The sequence below is a fragment of the Octopus sinensis genome, linkage group LG11, assembly GCF_006345805.1.
Source record: "Octopus sinensis linkage group LG11, ASM634580v1, whole genome shotgun sequence".
Taxonomy (NCBI): Eukaryota; Metazoa; Mollusca; class Cephalopoda; order Octopoda; family Octopodidae; genus Octopus; species Octopus sinensis.
Window position 1 is genome coordinate 42,821,243 of NC_043007.1, and position 19,477 is coordinate 42,840,719.

At 37.0% G+C, this 19,477-nt stretch overlaps 2 protein-coding genes across 3 annotated transcripts in view; one reads left to right on the plus strand and one right to left on the minus strand.

Moving 5' to 3' along the window:
* The first annotated feature begins 62 nt into the window (after positions 1-62).
* On the plus strand, positions 63-10,049 carry LOC115217055 (PCNA-associated factor). Its single transcript, XM_029786635.2, has 4 exons — positions 63-220; positions 7,105-7,179; positions 8,438-8,594; positions 9,850-10,049. The coding sequence occupies exons 1-4, from the start codon at positions 97-99 to the stop codon at positions 9,860-9,862; spliced, it is 369 nt and encodes a 122-aa protein (XP_029642495.2). The 5' UTR covers positions 63-96; the 3' UTR covers positions 9,863-10,049.
* A 6,836-nt stretch (positions 10,050-16,885) lies between these two features.
* LOC115217052 (transmembrane protein 87A) overlaps positions 16,886-19,477 on the minus strand; it is a 71,370-nt gene continuing 68,778 nt past the window's right edge. For both annotated transcript variants that reach the window (XM_029786631.2, XM_036507430.1), the window contains 2 exons: positions 18,363-18,415; positions 16,886-17,171 (listed from right to left, as the gene is read on the minus strand). In XM_029786631.2, coding sequence (XP_029642491.1) covers positions 17,099-17,171; positions 18,363-18,415 — 126 coding nt within the window. In that variant the 3' untranslated portion in view covers positions 16,886-17,098. The remainder of the gene's footprint in view (positions 17,172-18,362; positions 18,416-19,477) is intronic.

Consider the following 19,477-nt stretch of genomic DNA (forward strand, 5'->3'; position numbering starts at 1 on the left):
TATAATTAAATATTATATAACAAGTTTCAATAAAATTACCTAAATTCAAACAAAAGAGTAAAGAAAATGAAGCTACGAAAGCTATCAAAGTGACGTATGTACAGTTCCGCGCGAACTTGCGCTCCCGCCAAATTTAATGTTTTTCTGGTAAGTTTAGATACGTTTCAAGTGTTGAGGATGGTACGAACACGTGCTGATGGCTGTGCCTCTGTGAGAAAAGGTAGGCAAATTGTTCAGATTCTACTTATAATTAAACTAAATATTATAGGAGCTCATCTGAAAACGTTCAAGATGCTTCCTCACAAAATATTTCTTTTCCGATGTAGCTTTTCATTCTATTACCACATGATGAATAATGATCTCCAAATCATTGTCTTTGTAATTGATTCTGAAGAATTTCGTTGGCATTTATTCCTATTACAACATAATAGTAGATGAAATATATTTTGGTATTCGCATTAACAAAAGGATGTTTCGTAATTCGAAACGAAGTCAGTGAAATGTGAATTATTAAGTCATTCGATACTTCGAAGCAGAAAAATTTAAACTTCGCAGCGTTCTATTTTCTGAATGCTCTAGAGACAGGCATAAACATCCCTATTTCTATCTAAATCTTTGGTAGTATATATAAAAATATTTGGAAATTATTATGAAATGAAGGCCATAAAGATAATCGAAATTCGGCCGAGGTGAAGAATACGTACACCACTGGTTTTCGGCGTAAAAAATTCCTAACCACCTGGTATACGTATTCTTTACCTTCACCAGAAATTCTATGTAGTTATATGTTTGCAGTTCCGTCGATGTGAAACGTTCCTTTAAAGCGGTCAAAAAGAATCATATGTGATTTCCTTATTCGTAAGATGTTTCTCGGCTGTTTACGTATCACTAACATCACAAATTGTGGTTGAAGAAATCATAAACCTCGTTTAATTTCTCTTGTCAGAAGAAAAGGGCTATACCCATGACCCTGTAGAGAATATCCTAGGGACGAAGATATTCCCAACCTGGATGCTTGTAATAGAAAGGTCTCTATCAAAGGCACCCAGGTTCGAACAAATATTGCAAGACTTGTTCGATGCTTTGACGTTTCCGCCTGTCTACTGTCCTTAACTGGTATTTTATTTATCGCACTCGTGAAAGCGAGATTCGAACTCAAAAGGCAAGTAACTAGAAAAAATATCACCAATCATTTCATCCGACGTTCTTACGAAAGTTAAAACTTTTCTGTCGGTTTTGTTACGCATGAGGAATCATTGGTTCACTTAACTCTGATATGAACGACAGTTTGCATTTTCCCTCCTTGAAAGACCCAGTTTTTGTGCTTGCAGTGAGTGAATAAGTAAGAAATGATTCGGATTGTGATATACTGCAAAATAATTAAATAAAGCTTCGTGCTTAACTTAAAATATATCATCTACTACAGTTTAATGCACACTTTTCATAGTCAATGTCTACATATTCTAATAGAAACGAAAAGTCAGTTTTTACTTTGTAAGGATGAGGAAAAAATGAATTGGTGTTATTCTAAGAATATAGTACAAGCACATTCTTGTGCTCGGCTAATAATGATTTCTTGGTACAGTCTGTTGTAGATGGTGAATGCAATGATTACTTCAAAACTTAGGTGTATACTTGATTTATCTGGAACTGCAGCTTTTGAAATTTCTCAATTGCTTTTTGAGAGTCTTATGAAAGGAAACGTTTTAGGTGAAAAGTGCATATTCTCGGTTTTGTGTTAATCTTTGATATTTGGTGGTTGGTTGACAAGAAACGTCTGAAATAGCAGCTTATTGTTGAAGTTACCATTGTGTGAAGTGTGACCTTTGTCAATTACTTGGACATTTTACTGGGTTTTTTTTTTTTAGTGCAAATGTTTGCTAGTTTTCTGTTTTTCTATTTGTTTTTAATTGTTTACTCGGTTTTATTTCGGTTATGTATGGTTGTGGGATATTGCATTTGTTCTGGGCTTCTATTTTCCCCCCTCTTAACTGGATACTCGTTTGAAATGTGTCAATAATTATGATGAATGCATATATTGCCTTGTTTATGTTGATGAATGGGGTGTTGTTGAATTCTGGAAATACTGGGGTTTTTTCTATGTTAGATTTATAAAAGCAATTTTGCTTTGGTCATGAAGGTATTGCGTTGACAATTGGTATGTGGGCTGAGGGATCTGTGGGTATTATTTGCCGAACGGTTGTGTGTAGAGGAGGCGTTAGTTAATATCAGGCGTAGGGTTGTATTTGGATTGGTAAAGTGTATGTTGATGTGAATTGGGTGCTAATGCAGTTTCGCACCTCTCCTTGAAAAATGCATTCTTACCCCCCCCCCATTAAAATTTTTGATTTGACGAACATATGCAAGTCGAAATTAGAGACAAACACATTGAAGTGAAAATAATTTGCGTTCTACTTATATAATCGTAAATAATTATATAATATAAATTAAATATACACCACATCCCCATGTGAGCCATTTTATGAGAAACAAACATTAATATTTAATAAGTAATGTTATAAAGTTTAATAAGGGGCTCAAATTTCACCCCTCCACCAATTTTAAATTTTGAACTTTTTCGTCCATTTATTTATTTATTTGTCTGTCTATTTATCCCTATCCGTTTATTCATAAAAATATATTTGTCAACTAAATGTGGCGGTCCTATAAGAAGACGGTGTTACTGTTGTTCTTAGCCCCTGGAAGGCATTCATATCTCACTCTCTCCCCACCTATCTATATGCTTATTGAATATAAGTTTCAAGACGTGGTTTCTTGCATATCCTGAATCTCCGTCATCTAAAACATGGGGGGGGGGGGTCGAAAAAGTTCAAGATTTTAAACGGGAGTGGGGAGTGGTGGTGGTTATGTGTGGGTGGGGGTGTTATTTTGATTTTATTTTATTTGTATTTTTTTATTTGCATATTCGTAATCTCCGACATCTAAAGCGTAGGAATCTGAAAAAAGGTTTTCCAAAAAATGCATTTTTCAAAGAGAGGTGCGATTTTAGGTCTTAGCAATGAAGACAAGTGTTCTTGTTAGAATTTATTACTGTGATAGGTCAGTGGTGATGATGTGTATATACGTATATTTAGCTGATGATAGAGATTTCATTTCTTCGGGCCCCAATCATCATGATGGTGAATACTTTTGACAGTGATGTTAGGGTGTTCTACACCCCCTACATTGTTAAGCTATCTTGTTTCCCAAGTTTTTGCATTTTTCTCTTCGTATACTTTCCATTGTAGTAACTGGAGACTTTTCTTTTATACTTTTACATGTTTGTCATTTGACTGCGGCAATGCTGGAGCACCATCTTGAAGGGTTTTAGTCAAATGAATCGACCTCAGGACATTTTTTAAAGCCTAATACTTATGTCGGGATCTTTTGCCGAACCGCTAAGTTACAGGGAGATAAACGCACCAACACTGATTGTCAAGCGGTGATTGGGCACAAACACAGGTACATTATATATCGCTTTGTGCGCTGTGTGTCAGGCTATATGCACTATTCCACAACACTCCACCTGTATCTAACGAAGAAGACTGCTTCACCGACCTGGACCGCCGACCATCCCACTGGATGCCAGCTCCTGGCTAGTTCCAAGCAGTCGATCATTTTGCGGGCATCAGCCAACATGTTGGGGACCGGTTTAACTTTCGCAGGCTTCCCCGACATCTGAACATCTCCTCAGCCGAACTCTCTGCTCTTCGATGTCTCTGATGCCGCAAAGACTTTATCATAAAACCGGCCGACAATGGTGGAGCAGTGGTGGTGTGACGCGCAGACCTCTACAAGGCTGAAGCTCTCCACCAACTTCAAGACACCTTCTTCTTTTGTCTTCTCCCCTCCAACCCCATGCCTAGTTTCCAACAGACTGTGTCCTCCACTATCCATGATCTCATCTCCTCCCGTCTCCCTCCCACCACCTCCAGCCTCATTGTCCGCACTCCTCGCACCCCCACCATTTACTTCCCAAAATCCACAAGCCCAACAACGCTGACCGCCCCACCGCCTCCGCCTGTAACTGCCTCATTTCGAACTGATCTCGAAATACCTCGACCGTGTCCTTGCCCCCCTAGTAGCTTCCTTCCCTTCACAGATCCACGAAACTAACCATGCTCTTCGTCTTTTCAACATTTTCTCCTTCCCTCCTGGCCCCTCTAAACTTCTCTCACTCTTGATTTCAAGAGTCTATATACGGTGATCCCACACAACGGACTTCTTGCTCTCAAACACTTCCTAGACCTTTGACCCAACCCCCAACCTGACACGTCCACACTTCTTCGTCTGGCCGAACTTGTTCTCTTGCTCAACTGCTTCTTGTTCACGAGGGAGTTTTACCAACAGGTCTCAGGAGTAACCATGGGAACGAGAATGGGCCCCAACTATGTGAACTATTGTTGGCTACATTGAGGCCCAAATATTTTCAAGGTTCACTGGTCTCACTCTCAAACTATATGGTCTTTATATCATTGACTGTATCAGTGCGACCTTGCTCCCCCACGAACAACTAGATTCCTTTCCCTTGAATTCTCCTGCACCATTTCCAACACTTCCATTGCCATGACATTTCAGTCAACATACACAATTCCGCTCTCACTACCTCCATCCACTACAAACACACCGACTCACACTCATACCTCAACTTCTCCTCCCACCCTACCCACACCAAGCTTTCCATCTCCTACTCCCAATTCCTCCATCTGCGTAGGTTCTGCAGTGACAACCATGACTTTGAGACTCAGTCTCAGCTCATGGCTTGCCACTTTATCCTTCGTGGATATCCCCTCACCACTATCCACACCACCAGAGCACATTCTGTGGACTGTGCCTCTGCTCTCTCCTCACACCCACCCCGCCATTGCCCATCTCCTGTTTCCCCTCACCGCCCCTCCAGCGCATCATTCTCCAAGCCCCCCAGTGACTCCAGTTCAACCCCTCCACTTTGCATGTCTTCCCCAACCTACCCCTTCCCTCCTTCAAATGAGCCCACCACCTACATGACCTCCTGGTCCGCAGTTTCTTCCCTAACCCCACCTCCCAACCTGGCTTGTTCTGCTCCCGCCCGTGCTGCTGCACTTGCAACTGTCTCTTCACTACCATCTTCACAGGTACCCATCGTCGTCCCTATCATGTCACTGACTCCTTTACCTACACTTCTAGCAACATCATTTACTGCATCACCTGCTCTTTCTGTCCTCTGTACATGGGTCAAACAGGATGCTACTTGGCTGACTGGTTCACAGAGCACCTCTGAGACATTAGGCTTGGCAATGATACCCCAGTCTGGCGCCATTTCCACTCTACCGGTCATTCATTATAACACCTGTCTATTCTGACTGTCTTTGCACAGGAGCCATCTGACTCCCGCCTTCGCCATGAACAGCAGTTAATCTTCTCTCCTTTGTGCCACAAGGGCTCAACTCCCTTCCTCTTTTTACTCCTACCCACCTCTCATCTCCTACCCCAACATCTTTCTTCACTCCTACCCACCTTCTCCCTTTATTGATAGCCCCTCCATCAAACCCCATACATTCCATGCCAACATAGCCCACATCATCACCCAGATTCACATCCCAACCCACACCACTCTGCATACACTAGCACTGACTACTTCCCAGCACCCACACATTAGACACGCATTTACGCATGCATCGGCATGTCAGTCACCAGCCCCTATCCACATGCACACTACTCTTGCATGCACATGCACCTCTGATTTGGGATCACCAGTACTTTATCTCCCCTTCTCCCTAGCTCTCCTGTCTAACTACCTTTGTCCAACCAGTCACCATGATTGACTGCTAACTCCACAATTTTTTTTCTTTCTGTTTATTTCCTTGTTTTCCTTTTTATTGAAGAGTGTAGGCTCGAAACGTAAAAGATTTTCACTTTCTTGAGTGTCAAACTAATACACCTGCATGTCGTTTATACACCTGTCTTTTGTTTTTTGGTAAATTTCAAATATATATATATATATATATATATATATATATTGACAAAACAATAACAAGACCTCGCTTGTTTCCGTGACAACTCGACAATTTGCTTCGGATATCTTCGTGATGTGTGTGTGTGTTCTGACACACAAAAAACAAGCACATACAGACACACTTTAGTAGCTGTCACAGAGGTCACAAAGATATCCGAAGTGAATTGTCGAGTTGTCACGGAAACAAGCGAGGTCTTGTTATTGTTTTGTTGAGTCAAACCAAAGGATCACTATATATATATATATATATATATATATACACACACACACAACAGGCTTCTTTCAATTTCCATCTACCAAATCCACTCACAAAGCTTTGGTTGACCTAAGGCTATAGAAGACACTTGCCCAAGTTTCCACACAGTGAGGCTGAACATGGAGCCGTGTGGTTGAGAAGCAAGCTTCTTTCCATGCAGCCATGCCACCACTGAGCAATCCATTTGATTTGGATAGCATTACCAGTACAACAGCTGTTTTTCAAAAGCAGGATGCTTTGTTTCAGTGAACTTTTTCTAAATGCTCTAGCACCTGTAACTGAAGGCCAGATGAAATAACACAAAAACACCTGCTGTATATTTGAACTTCCACTCTATGAGTTGTTTGTCCAGTACCATATCCATTCTTCTGTGTGGGCAATTGTCATTTATCTGCAAATCCTAAATGTTTTCGTTCAATGCAATCTAATCATATTTTTAACAACTATCAAAGTAATTCCTGAGATTTCGATGAAGGATCTCTTGGCTTGCCTTGGAATTTTTTAAAATTAAAGATTTCTTATGTTTCTTAACCCATGTGTCTCTGTGTCTTATGCTCTTGGAATTCACTTTTGGTGCAAAGAAGTTTCCTTGCTGTTCACATACAGGATTGATAAAAGCTATGATTTTGAAATAAAAACAAGATATCTAATTCCTATCTAGTCCCAGATTTGTAGTGGATGGCAGAAAAGTCAATAAAAAATTTATGCTTTAATCTTGAAGAGATGACATTTGTGAAGAAATAAATATATACAAAGAAGCTTTAGTTTAAAATTATTGGTTACCTAAAGGGAAAGGTGCCATCCTATATGTTAATTTTTCATCCCTGATTCTACCTATTTTCCATTTATTCAGCTGTGGCTGCTCGGGCACCCCGCAAAAGTCTTGGTCCTTGCACCAGCTCAGAACCCTCATCTCCAAGTACATCAAGTAAGTTCAATTTTTCCTTTATTAACCCAACTCTGCTGCAATAGTGGACAGTATTTTAAGTATTTTTCACTTTTGCTTTTATATTTTTGTTGTTGTTTTATTATTAAGGTGGTGAACTGGCAGGACTGTTAGCACACAGGGTGAAACACTTAGTGGCATTTGGTTCGTCTTTACAGTCTGAGTTTAATTTCTGCTGGGGTCAACTTTGCCTTTCATCCTTTCGGAGTCACCCGTGCTGGTGGCATGTAAAAAGCACCATCCAAATGTGGCCGATGCCAGTGCCGCCTGGCTGGCATCCGTGTCTGTGACACATAAAAAGCACCAACTGATCGTGGCCGTTTGCCAGCCTCCTCTGGCCGCTGTGCCGGTGGCACGTAAAAAGCACCCACTACACTCACGGAGTGGTTGACGTTAGGAAGGGCATCTGGCTGTAGAAATGCTGCCAGATCAGATTGGAGCCTGGCTTCCCAGACCCTGGTTGAACCGTCCAACCCATGCTAGCATGGAAAATGGATGTTAAACAATGATGATGAAGCATTGGGGTCGATGTAATTGACTAGTCCCCTCCTCCAAAATTTTAGGCTTTGTGCCTATAGTAGAAAGGGTTATTATTATTAAAAGTGGCAAACTAGTAGAATCATTATCTGTTGGGCAAAATACTTAGCAGCATTTCTTCTGACTCTTTATGTTCTGAGTTCAAATTCTGCCATCTTTTACTTTTCATCCTTTCAAGGGTCAATAAAAGAAGTTCCATTTGAGCACTGGATTTTGTGTAACCAATTTTCCTTTCCCTCTCAAAGTTGCTGGTCTTGTGCCAAAATTTAAAAAAATTATTATTGCTCTTTATGTTCTGAGTTCAAATCTCACTATGGTCAACTTTTTCATTCCTCCAAAGTCTATAAAGTAAATACTAGCGAAATACTGAAGTTGGTGGTACTATTAACTCCTTTGCTCAAAATTGCTGGTCTTGTGCCTAATCAGAAATATTGTTTCTGCAAATTTTGCAATTGCATAATCAAGTATGATATTAACTGGCTAGTGGAGTGCCTTATGCATAACTATTTTTTTACTAGTAAACATGGGTATGTTTTTATTTAGCTCCGGTCAAAAGCATTCCTGTTGTGCTCTTGATATCTAGGGTTATCTAGGATTACACTACACAACCCATTTTGGTGTGATTACCTTACAAACTGATTTGTCAAATTTTGTCTGTTGTTGGATAAAAACTGACGAGACGTATAAATTTTCTTTCATGCAGACAAATATTCAGGAGGTAACCCTGTCTGTTCACGGCCAACTCCAGATTGGCAGAAGAATATTACAAATTTTTTCAAGTCTAATGGCAGCAACAACAACAAAAGTAGTGAAAGCAGCACTATTCAGAAAATTGGAGATCAAACAACTTCAGAGGAGAGGTGAGTATTTATTTTCAACTGATTTGTGTAAAGGCTGCTACTACATAGAACAGTTTTCTCTAAACCCGTTTTATATTTCATGCACTTTTATTTCAATATCTTATAATTTCAAACAATCTTCTTGTTATGAACTAACTGCTTGAAATTTTAGTTATACTTCTTTATTTAAAAAAGGGAACAGGGAGTTCCAACATTTACATAGTACCAATAAGCCCAATCTTATCCATATGTTTTCAAATTGTACATGCAGTATACATCTGGCACTGAATGTTAACATTACAATTACACTTCGCACATGTCAAGGTCACTATCTGCTAGAAATACCAACTAAATCTCCTTTAAATAATTCCCTCTCATTACAAAAAAGTGTACTGCAGGAGTTGTGATACAAAATAAATATCTACATATAATTATTCTAACTGAAAATAATGTCCTGATCAAATTTAGTAGTTTTTTCTTATATGTCAACAAAGCCTTGATGTTCATAAAAACATATAATCTCCCATTCAGTGAGGGAGTAGATGTTAGGTATTTGAGCTGTAATAGAATATCAGTCTGTTGTGATAAGTATTTTCAAATTTGATTGCTATTTTTGAACACTTAAGTTTTTTTGTTCAGAAACTCAGAGAACCTAATATGGTATTTGAACTACTAGTAAACTTTGAGCTTCTCTAATATCACTTAATGCCCCCTTTCCATGCTGACACAGATTGTATGATTTGACAAGATCCAACAAATCAGAGCATTACATCTTGCTTCAATGTCTATTTTGGCATGGTTTCTATGGTTGGATGCACATCCCTTGACATAACTCAACCAGGGTGCTTTTTTTTTTTCTTTCTTTTTTGTAGCATCAATGCTAATAGTGTTGCTTTCCAACTTGCAAAGCTAAGGGCCTTAAGTGGCTCCTATAACTGAAGAATAGAAAAGAGGGTGAAGTAGAATTAGAGGAACAGGTTTCTTGTAAGAGGGTGGTAGTAGGGAGTCTCATAATAGAGGAGACACTATTGAGTTGGTAGGAGAGGGAAATATAGCAGGAAGAGGAATAGGATTGATGTTAGGTATGTGATAAAGGGAGGAGTGGGGTAGAAAGGTGTAAGGCGGGTTGTATAAGGCTATCTTAAGGGCAAGTGTACATGGAAGGTGTGAGAAGAAATGGGGATATAGAAGGTGGGAATAGATGAGGGTGGAATGGGTTATTGAAGAAAAGATTTTGTATATCATATGACTAATAATCTCTTCTTTTTTTTTTCAGTTCATCAAATTAACCAGCTGTAGCAGGAGGAAGCATGTTGCCATTATCATTGCACTGTTTTAATGGAATCCTTTGTGATAGCTAGTACAGCACAACTTACTGTAGTTTTGATTTAATAAAACTCAGTAAGATCCTTCACATTTTTAAAAATCATCTTTCATTGTATATTTGCTCATCCTTCTCACATTACGATTTGATAATAAAAAAAAATGTTTTCTTTTATGATTTTATTTGTCTTTATTAAAATTTTTTGCAGCCACGTTTCCACTGGTGGTGTCTTTTGTAGGTTTAGATGTTACCTTAGGTTATTTTATACTTGATCATTTATACCACAAATGTTCAGTTACTTGTTATTAACATATGTTACTTGTTGACTTATATTGTCTTTTGTTCATAAAAGCGTTTTAACTCTAAATGGTTTTTCATACAAGTGGCATCTCAGTAATTTATTCTCAAAAATGTGTTGCTTTTCACATATTATATTGCACATCCCCATTGTGATTTTTCATTTCTACATTTGCAAATGTAGTGAAGTCTATGCTAAGACCAAATCATGTCCAAAATTATGTTTATCCTTACTAGAATGTTTGAAATATTAGCCATTGATTAATATGGCTTGGGAGCATATACGAGGTGATATCGTAAGGTTCCTGGACTAGTTACTTAGGTAAATAAGTTTTAACATCATCTTGAAATAGTCACCTTACTCTGCAATACAGCATTCCTGCTACTTTTAGAATCTGGCCTGGAACTCATTTTCTGTGATTTGGAGACCTTTTGCAATTCGCTCTTGATCTTAAAACAGTGACCTTTGAGTTGCATTTTCATCTTGAGGAACAGATGGAAGTCTGCAGGTGCTAAATCTGGCAAATAGGCCAGGTGTGGAAGCAATACCATGTTGTTTTCGGTGAGGAGAGCTTGGTGATGGTGCATTGTCACTGAAGAATCCAGTTCTTCATGCTCCACAGATCTGGTTGCTTTTTCCAAATGTCCTCCTTCAAACACTTCTAAATGTTGTAGAACTCTTGACTGTCTGGCCCTGGGTGACAAATTCTTGATGCACAATACCACATTTCCAGAGTACCACTCATGGCAGGTCTTCCTAATTGCTCATCATTTTCCAGGGACATTTTTCTGCTTTTGAAGTACCTGTGCCACTTGAAACATTGCATATGACCTATTGCCTTGTCACCACAGGCTTGCTGAAGCATGCTCCATGTCTCTGGTAAACTGCCCAAGTTTAATGCAAAATTTCATGTTGGCTCTTTGTTCCTGTCCATGACAAAATTGTAGACTACAGCATATGTGATCACAAATTGCAAAGTAAATACAGCAATATCACTTGGCACACTGCCTCATGAAGGTCACTGCTAGCTCCGTTGGTGTGCTACAGAATTAGCCGGAGAACTTTTTGATACCACCTTGTAATAATCAACTTGGTACTTAAGGCATCAAGTATATTAATATTAACTTCACTTTTTGTTTTACATGCAGATGATGTCTGTGTAATTTAAGTCACAAGGCTTTTTTATTTATCTGCTGTCTAGTAAACTATCTCTTATTGTATCTGGTCTAGCATTATGCCTAACCTAAATAGGTTTGTAATTGTTAGGTGACTTACGTTACTGCAAGCTATTAAGATTCTATACAGCCATCTCAAGTTGTCCATTGTCAACATGTTATGAAAAAATAGATTGATTTATGGAGCACAACAGCTGTGATGTTAAGTAATAAAATTGATCCTAACAAAATTTAAACTAAAACTTGGGAGGTGTGTGAGCCAATGAAAAAGCCTGTGTTTGCTCAACTTGTTAAAGAAAGCTGTTAAGTCACCTTTAACAAACCATAGCATCTTACACAAGTAAAAAGATACTTAGGATAATGTTGTCTCAGTTAAACTAGGCCTATGGTTCTGAAATGAGATCTCAGCATCTGCCATCAAGTATTAGTGAAATTTTTAGCATCCCTTTGTCATTATTATTGAGAAGACAAAACCAAAGTTTGCATCCATGTAATTTTTCTTTGTGATGCTGGGCAATTTTAACCCTTCTGTTAATATATTTCTTGTTGAAATACACTGCCTTACTTTTGAAAATAATGAATTCTTTACAATTATGTTTAGGATTTGAACCTTCTTAAGCTTGTCCCTTTATCTGAATAATGTAGTCCCAAATATGTATGTGGTAATGGGAGGAAGACAAGATAGTGATGACTGCATTTTTTTTTATTTAAATCTGGTGGTCTGCAGTTTATCTGAGGGCTGAATAACAATTGTATTTGTGTTATTAACCCTTTTCAAAACCACCCCAAGATTGCCTCTGGTTCTTGATACAAACTTTGTTTTAAAGTTATCTTAATTAAAACTTACCATTGAGATTTCATGTTGATTCGCTTTCAACACCAAATTCATAATGATAAAATTACTACATTCTTCATTAAAAAAAAAATCCACTGAAACAAAGGCAGTGTTTTTCAATTAAAGTTCTGTTAATATATGGTTGGTGCTCCGTTGTCTTATTTTCACCTATCTTTAGTTATGCTACCCTGCAGTTAACTGTTCATGTTGAAAGCATTACTGGGAAACTTTTCCCTTATCAGTGTTTTTGTCTAATCAGTAAATATCTTTCAGCTGTCTTTAAATCTGATAAATACTGGTTACATTATGCATCATTGATGTCTTATAAAATGGAAAATGCTGGGAGTTTGTCAAAAATCATTCACTTTACTCAACATGCAACCAATTCAACTTCTAATTAAGTTGTCTCCCTTGTGAATTTCTTCAGTATGGTTCTAATTTCGATTCTTATCCACACACATTTATGAGAGCTGCTATGAAATAGGTCAAACTCCTGCTTAGGAAAAGGATACATTGGTAATGAAGTCCTGGATGTATTCTGCTTAGGAAGTCATGGTAGTTATAGTTGAAACGCTTTTGACCCATAGTTCTTAGAAATAGCCTTGAGGGTTTAACCCTTTCGATACCAACCCAGTTGAAACTGCCTCTGGCTCTAGTACAAGTGTTTTGTTTACAAAAGTTCTGAGTTAATATCTTCCACCAAACTTTAGTCACAATTTATGTTCCTTATGACTTAGTTATTTTACTAAATTCTTTGTTATATTCAAAATTAATTGAAAGAAACAAAAAAAAATATGGCACCAAGATTAAACTATGTACATTTTAATTTAAACACAAAATCGGTTTGTGAAAAGAACAAATCTTGTTTTGACACTGCATATACATAGTGTATTTCTGATGTGTTATTGACTTCCAGAAGGTTGGGTTGTGCAGTCTTTGAGAACAGTAGGACAAAACTAAATACTTCGTTGTTTATTCCCAGGCCAACCTTGACCAAAGGCATTCCATCCATCGTATTCTCATCTTTTAGTCAGACATAATGCATCTAAGCTTACAGCATTCAGTGTACCATGCAATTTGAGAAAGAATTCAGCTGCTGTTTTTAGCTAGATGGCTAATCACTCTGAGACTCCATTGACTCATTGGTATTTAACTGGGTGCTCTGGTGTGGCAATAATATAGTCAATATTTTATTGTCCTCTTTTCTAAGTTTACAAGGGACAAACGGAATTCTTTGAGGCAGATGCTCTTCCTGTTGCCAATTAGGGTTACCCTAACATGTTTCCAAGTAAGATAATATTTCACCATAAGTGAACATATTTTTGACACTCATTCACAGCTATCACCCACTGCCAGGATGAAGGGATGTGCACGCACACAATTGGCTCCTTTCAGTTTCCTTATTTTATTGCCCACAAGGGGCTAAACATAGAGAGGACAGACAAAGGAATTAAGTCGATTACATCGACCCCAGTGTGTAACTGATACTTAATTTATCGACCCCGAAAAGATGAAAGGCAAAGTTGACCTCAGCAGAATTTGAACTCTGAATGTAACAGCAGACGAAATACTGCTATGCATTTCACCTGGCGCGCTAACGTTTCTGCCAGCTCACTGCCTTCAGTTTCCATCAAACAAATCCACTCACTAGACTGGTTGGCTAGTGCTATGCAGTGAGACAACACAAAACTACATGGTTGGGAATCAAACTTCTTAAACACACAGCCATGCCTATGCCTTAAAAAAAAAAAAAGGAAGAGAAAAAAAATTCTGTGTGGAATAAATAACAAAGTAGAAAAATCACAATTGCGCAATACAGCTTTATTGCAACAAATATGTATGGTTTCCCTTTTAATAACCCTAATGTATTTCATGTAAACACTTCAAGATATTAAATATAATAAAATCAAATTTTAAAAAAGAAATCATTCAAACCGTATGATGATACATTGTTTTTTTTTTAATTCAATTATATTTAATTTTTTAAATTTTGTTTAATGTCTCAATCTTCATCCAAACTTATCAATGCAATATTATAATAACAACATAATAATGCAAACAGGAATAAATTTGAAGAGACTGGGTCACCACCATTCATTCAACCTCAAGCCACATAACCCTGGCACATTCAACATGAAAGCAAATCTTTCTTTAGAGTGTTTTTTTTTTCTTTTTGTATGCATCAAAGATAATTAACCATCTCTAGTTAAATGGCAACCCAGCTGAAAATATGTACACATAACAAAAGGTTAGCAGCTGCAACCATTGCATGCTGTGATTGACAACATATATTTATAAATCTTGTTGGCTGTGGTGGATTGTAGAGGTGATCACATAATTCTTTATAACAACCTATAACTTTTATTTTATTTCTTTTCCCCACTTCATAACAAATATAAATTACTAGTCTTAATTGCTTACGTAAAGTTATGATTCTTACCTTGAAAAACTTTTAGTTACTCCAAATGTTTCAAATTTTGAAAGACAGTTGTAGAATGACAAATACGTACAATGCATGTGTATGTGTGTACCATTCCACTTTTGGATTGTTTATAGAGGTGCTACCTTAGATCTTTTCCTCAAGCAAAAACAAACTACCTATTATCAATCTAAACCAGCTAAGATTATCTCTGCACATAGGTGTGCAGCTGCATAGGTCAATAGTGCAGGAAAAAAAATTAACAAATAAACCAAAATAAAAGAAAGGCAAAAATAAAACAAGAGGAACAGTCTACGTTTCGGTCTTTGAAACTAGAAAGATGAAGAAGCAAAATGAACAAGCTGGAGATTGGGAGGTGAAACTCAGCACAGCAGTTATATTTAAGATAACAGCCAAATAATGTACACATGAGTGTGTGGCAGGATGTACATAGTGCACTCATGCTTGTGTATTCCTATATCGTACTCTTACATACTACAGTGTTTAATACTATCAGAATTAGCCTCATACACTCCGAGCCATATTATGATTATGCATTTATATGTGCGCATTTATGGAGCAATGTGTTTATTCATACACACACATATATACAAACACAACATGTATATGCATAGATACATGTGTGTATGTATTTATCTACATGTAAGTATATGTACACACAGACACACATACAATGCAAATGCTGGAAGTAGACAGATGTTCATATGATCATAATTCTATGAAATATAAATTTATATATATATATATATGTATATATAAATACACCAATGCTTATTCAATAACATCTTTGTATTGTATGTGCTGAGACTGCAGATGTTTAACATAACTATATATATTTGCATGTATGTATATATATATATATATATATATATATCAGTGTATGTATATGTAAATATATATACATGCGTACATAAATATATAGATCTTTTTCCAGGTATATACTTAGAGTGAAATACCATAGAGCATTAGTGTATGTATGTATATACATGTATACATAGGTCATTAACATTATTTTAACAAATATTTGTGGATGCTGCATAGAGACATAAAATTCAATATGGATTTATATATACTAGGTTCTTTTTGCAAGTGTGTGTGTGTGTAGAATGCACATAGTTTGATATGAGAAACAATGAGCCTCATTACAGTGGAAATTAAATATGCATGAGAATTTAGGATTATCTTTTTTATTCATTAAGTACAAAAACAGAAGAAATGAAATTTTGCATCAAGGGCTCATGGAAATGTACTCCCTATTCCCTATAAAGATATGTGTGTGTGTGTATATATATATACATATAATATGTGTGTGTGTGAGAGAGAGAGAGCATATTTGTAAAGAAAGAAAAAAATGAAAAAATTTCTTGTACAAATATTTCCCTCTATATATTTATTCATCAGTTTATGTGATTTATTTTTGCATATTTTTGTTAATTTTATGACCCTTTACTCCATTAGAATTTCAATTAATGCTTCAGTGTGTAGTGTGTGTATATATATATATATACACACACACACATGCATATATACTCACTATTTGTGTTAGTGTGTCTATGAGCATATGTGCACATAGATGTAGTTAGATCCTTATCTGGATAAGTTTAGGCAGCTGGAAATGTTATATGGTCCCCAGGGGGTGAGATGCAATGGAAATAAATGTTTTACATCAATGAAGAAAATCCACGTGTGTGTATATATAGATGCACACACAAACATATATATATATGTGTGTGTGTGTATATATATATATATATATATATATATAATGTAGCTATATATGGTTAGTACAAAGAGATTACTCAATACTAAGTTGAGAGTGTATATATACATATATATATATATATATATATATACATATTTAAAAACTCCAATTAATTATTTACTACTTTGAGAACCTTGTAGTAGTCAGCTACGTTGAATTTCTTAAACCAGCAATATATTAAGGTCATTAGGAATGAAATGTCCAAAAATAAAATAAACTTTCAATTTGAAATTGAACATTTCATTCTTGACAGCCTTATTATATATATATATATATATATATATATATATATATATATATATATATATATGTATGAATGAACATATGTTAAATGCTAGGAAATAAACAGATTGTATACTCCCAAGCTGCAAAAGACTGTTCAGTCAGCAATGGTACAACTGATCTATCAAGTGAATTTGCAGTTAAGGAGTGTTTAATTCTCATTAATTTCACAAAAATTAACATATATAAAACTCCATTCATTTCCAACAAAATTGTATTGAGCACTTATATGGTTTTGTACCACAACATAAACAAAAACTACATACATATTGATATGCAAACACACACACACACATATATATCTTTATACACACACAACTTGGTGAAGATTTAGCTTTGATATAAATAACGGTTCTGTAGCAATACAACCAAGTCCAAGATTGTCCTTCCTGTGGTGTATCTGTCATTTTTACTCCATTTTGGATATTTCAAACTTTGTTGTCATGATTTCTTCATCAGAATCAATTAGGCTAGGCAGGGCCCTGAAAGAAGAACATAAGACATTTTAGAGTGAAAATACTCACTACTACTAGTAGTAGTAGTAGTCCTTTCTACTAATGGCACATGCTTTCCATGCTGGCATGGGTTAGACAATTTGACTAGAACTGGTAAGCCAGAGAGCTGCACCAAGTTGCAGTCTGATTTGGTATGGCTTCTATAGCTGAATGCCCTTCCTAACACCAACCATTAGTCTGAATTACTTGCGTAAATTTATTACACTCCAAGAGTGTAATGGGTGCTTTTCATATGCCACTGGTACAGGTGCTTTTATGTGCCATCAGCATGGATACCAGTTACATGACACTGACATCAGTCATGACTATAATTTCACTTGGCTTCATGAGTCATCTCAAGCATGACATATTATCAAAGGTCTCAGTCACTTGTCATCGCCTCCATGAAGCCCAACATTCAAAGATCATGCTTCACCACCCCGTCCCATGTCTACCTCTTCCTCTGGTTCCGTCCACAGAGATCAGCACTTCTTTGCTCAGCTGTCCTCACCCACATGCATCACCAGCGCAGTCATCTCTCTTGCACACCACACCTGATGCCTCTTATGCCATTCTTTTCTCTCAAGACACTCACACTCTGTTGTACATGCACACTGACATTGCATGTGCAGCGAAGCATACTAGCTTCCTTTCTTTCAAGCCTACCCATATACTCAGCAGTCACAGCCCATCTTTCACTGCTGTGTAGCATAGCTATTTTAGCAGAGTCCACTCTGTTAGATATCCAATGCCTGAAGAGCATTCTACAATGTAACAAAGCTATGGAGAAGCAAAGGTATAAGCTGCAAAATGAAACTGAAGCTGTTCAAGACATTGGTCCAATCAGTATTACTCTATGGATGTGAAACTGGGAAGTGACAAAAATGGAAGAAAAAACAATGGACAGCTTCCAAGTCGTATGCTTATGGAAAATACTTGACATCAGCAAGATCAGTGATGAAATCAGGTGCAGAGGCTGGAACTGGATCGGGCACATCATCAGACAAGATTGCTAACTAACTATTGAAAGCATTCAAAGTAAGTTTTCAGCCTGAGAATAACTCCTCTCTTCCCCCACCAGCTTTGGAAGTCCTGCAAAAGGTTAAAGGTGCTAATATTCCCCCTCTACTAAGCCATAATATACTTAAAAAAGAAAAATTCAGAAAATTATATACTTACTTGTCAGCCACTGAAGTAGGGATGTTATCTTCAACCCATTTAAGATCATCTTCCTGAAAGAGGATAATACAGATTACAGGTGAGCAAAGCACATCTCAGATCAAGTACAGTAACTTTTCGCTTTTTACAATTTTTCTGTGATATGAAATTGAACATTACGAACACAGCTTACCAAAGCAAACCGATAATACCAATAAAACCATTAATAACTGTAATTTCCACAGTATACAGTTCTAGATTTATAGTGAAAATACTTGAATGATGTCACCCATGTCTCTCCAAAAGGCTTTGAAGATAAGGCACAAGTGAGGTAAACTGGACTGATTACAACTATCAACTGAAATGTGTTTCAGACATGATTAGTTATTCCTACTTCTTCACTCAACCTACCAGAAATAGTAGACAACCTACCAGAAATGTGATTTGAAATATCCTTTAAATCACATTCTATCTTATTTCTTTACTGCCCACAAGGAGCTACACACAGAGGGAACAAACAAGGACAGACAAACAGATTAAGTCGATTATACTGACCCCAGTGAATAACTGGTACTTATTTAATTGACCTCGAAAGGATGAAAGGCAAAGTCCACCTCGGTGGAATTTGAACTCAGAACATAACGGCAGACGAAATACTGCTAGGCATTTCGCCCGGCATGCTAACGTTTCTGCCAGCTCGCTGCCTTACATTCTATCTTAGCTGTGAAGGAAGAATACATGGGATAATATAGAACACTGTATCTGAAAAAAAAGTGGCAGGATGATCAAAGCTGGAATGGTTTTGATCACAGGCCGCTTGCTTAGATCAGAGCTGATCTGGCTGGCCTAAACGTTTTTCTTGGAGTTGTTCAATGAAGAACATGAACCACACTGAACTCATTAGTCTTAAAGGACATGCAAAAGGACACGGGCAGATTTACTTTCCTCCAGAAAAAAAAGAAAAGAAAAAAAACCTTCTTAAAACTTACATAAAAAGGCTAACCTCAATAAAGAAATTCTAACTGAACATACTGACTGCAATAAAACTTTTCCACACTTGGTTCCTAGTTATAATAGTACACTGTCCAGCAATCCCTTAACTACACATTTGCCAGATATCAGAGTTAAGTTCATTA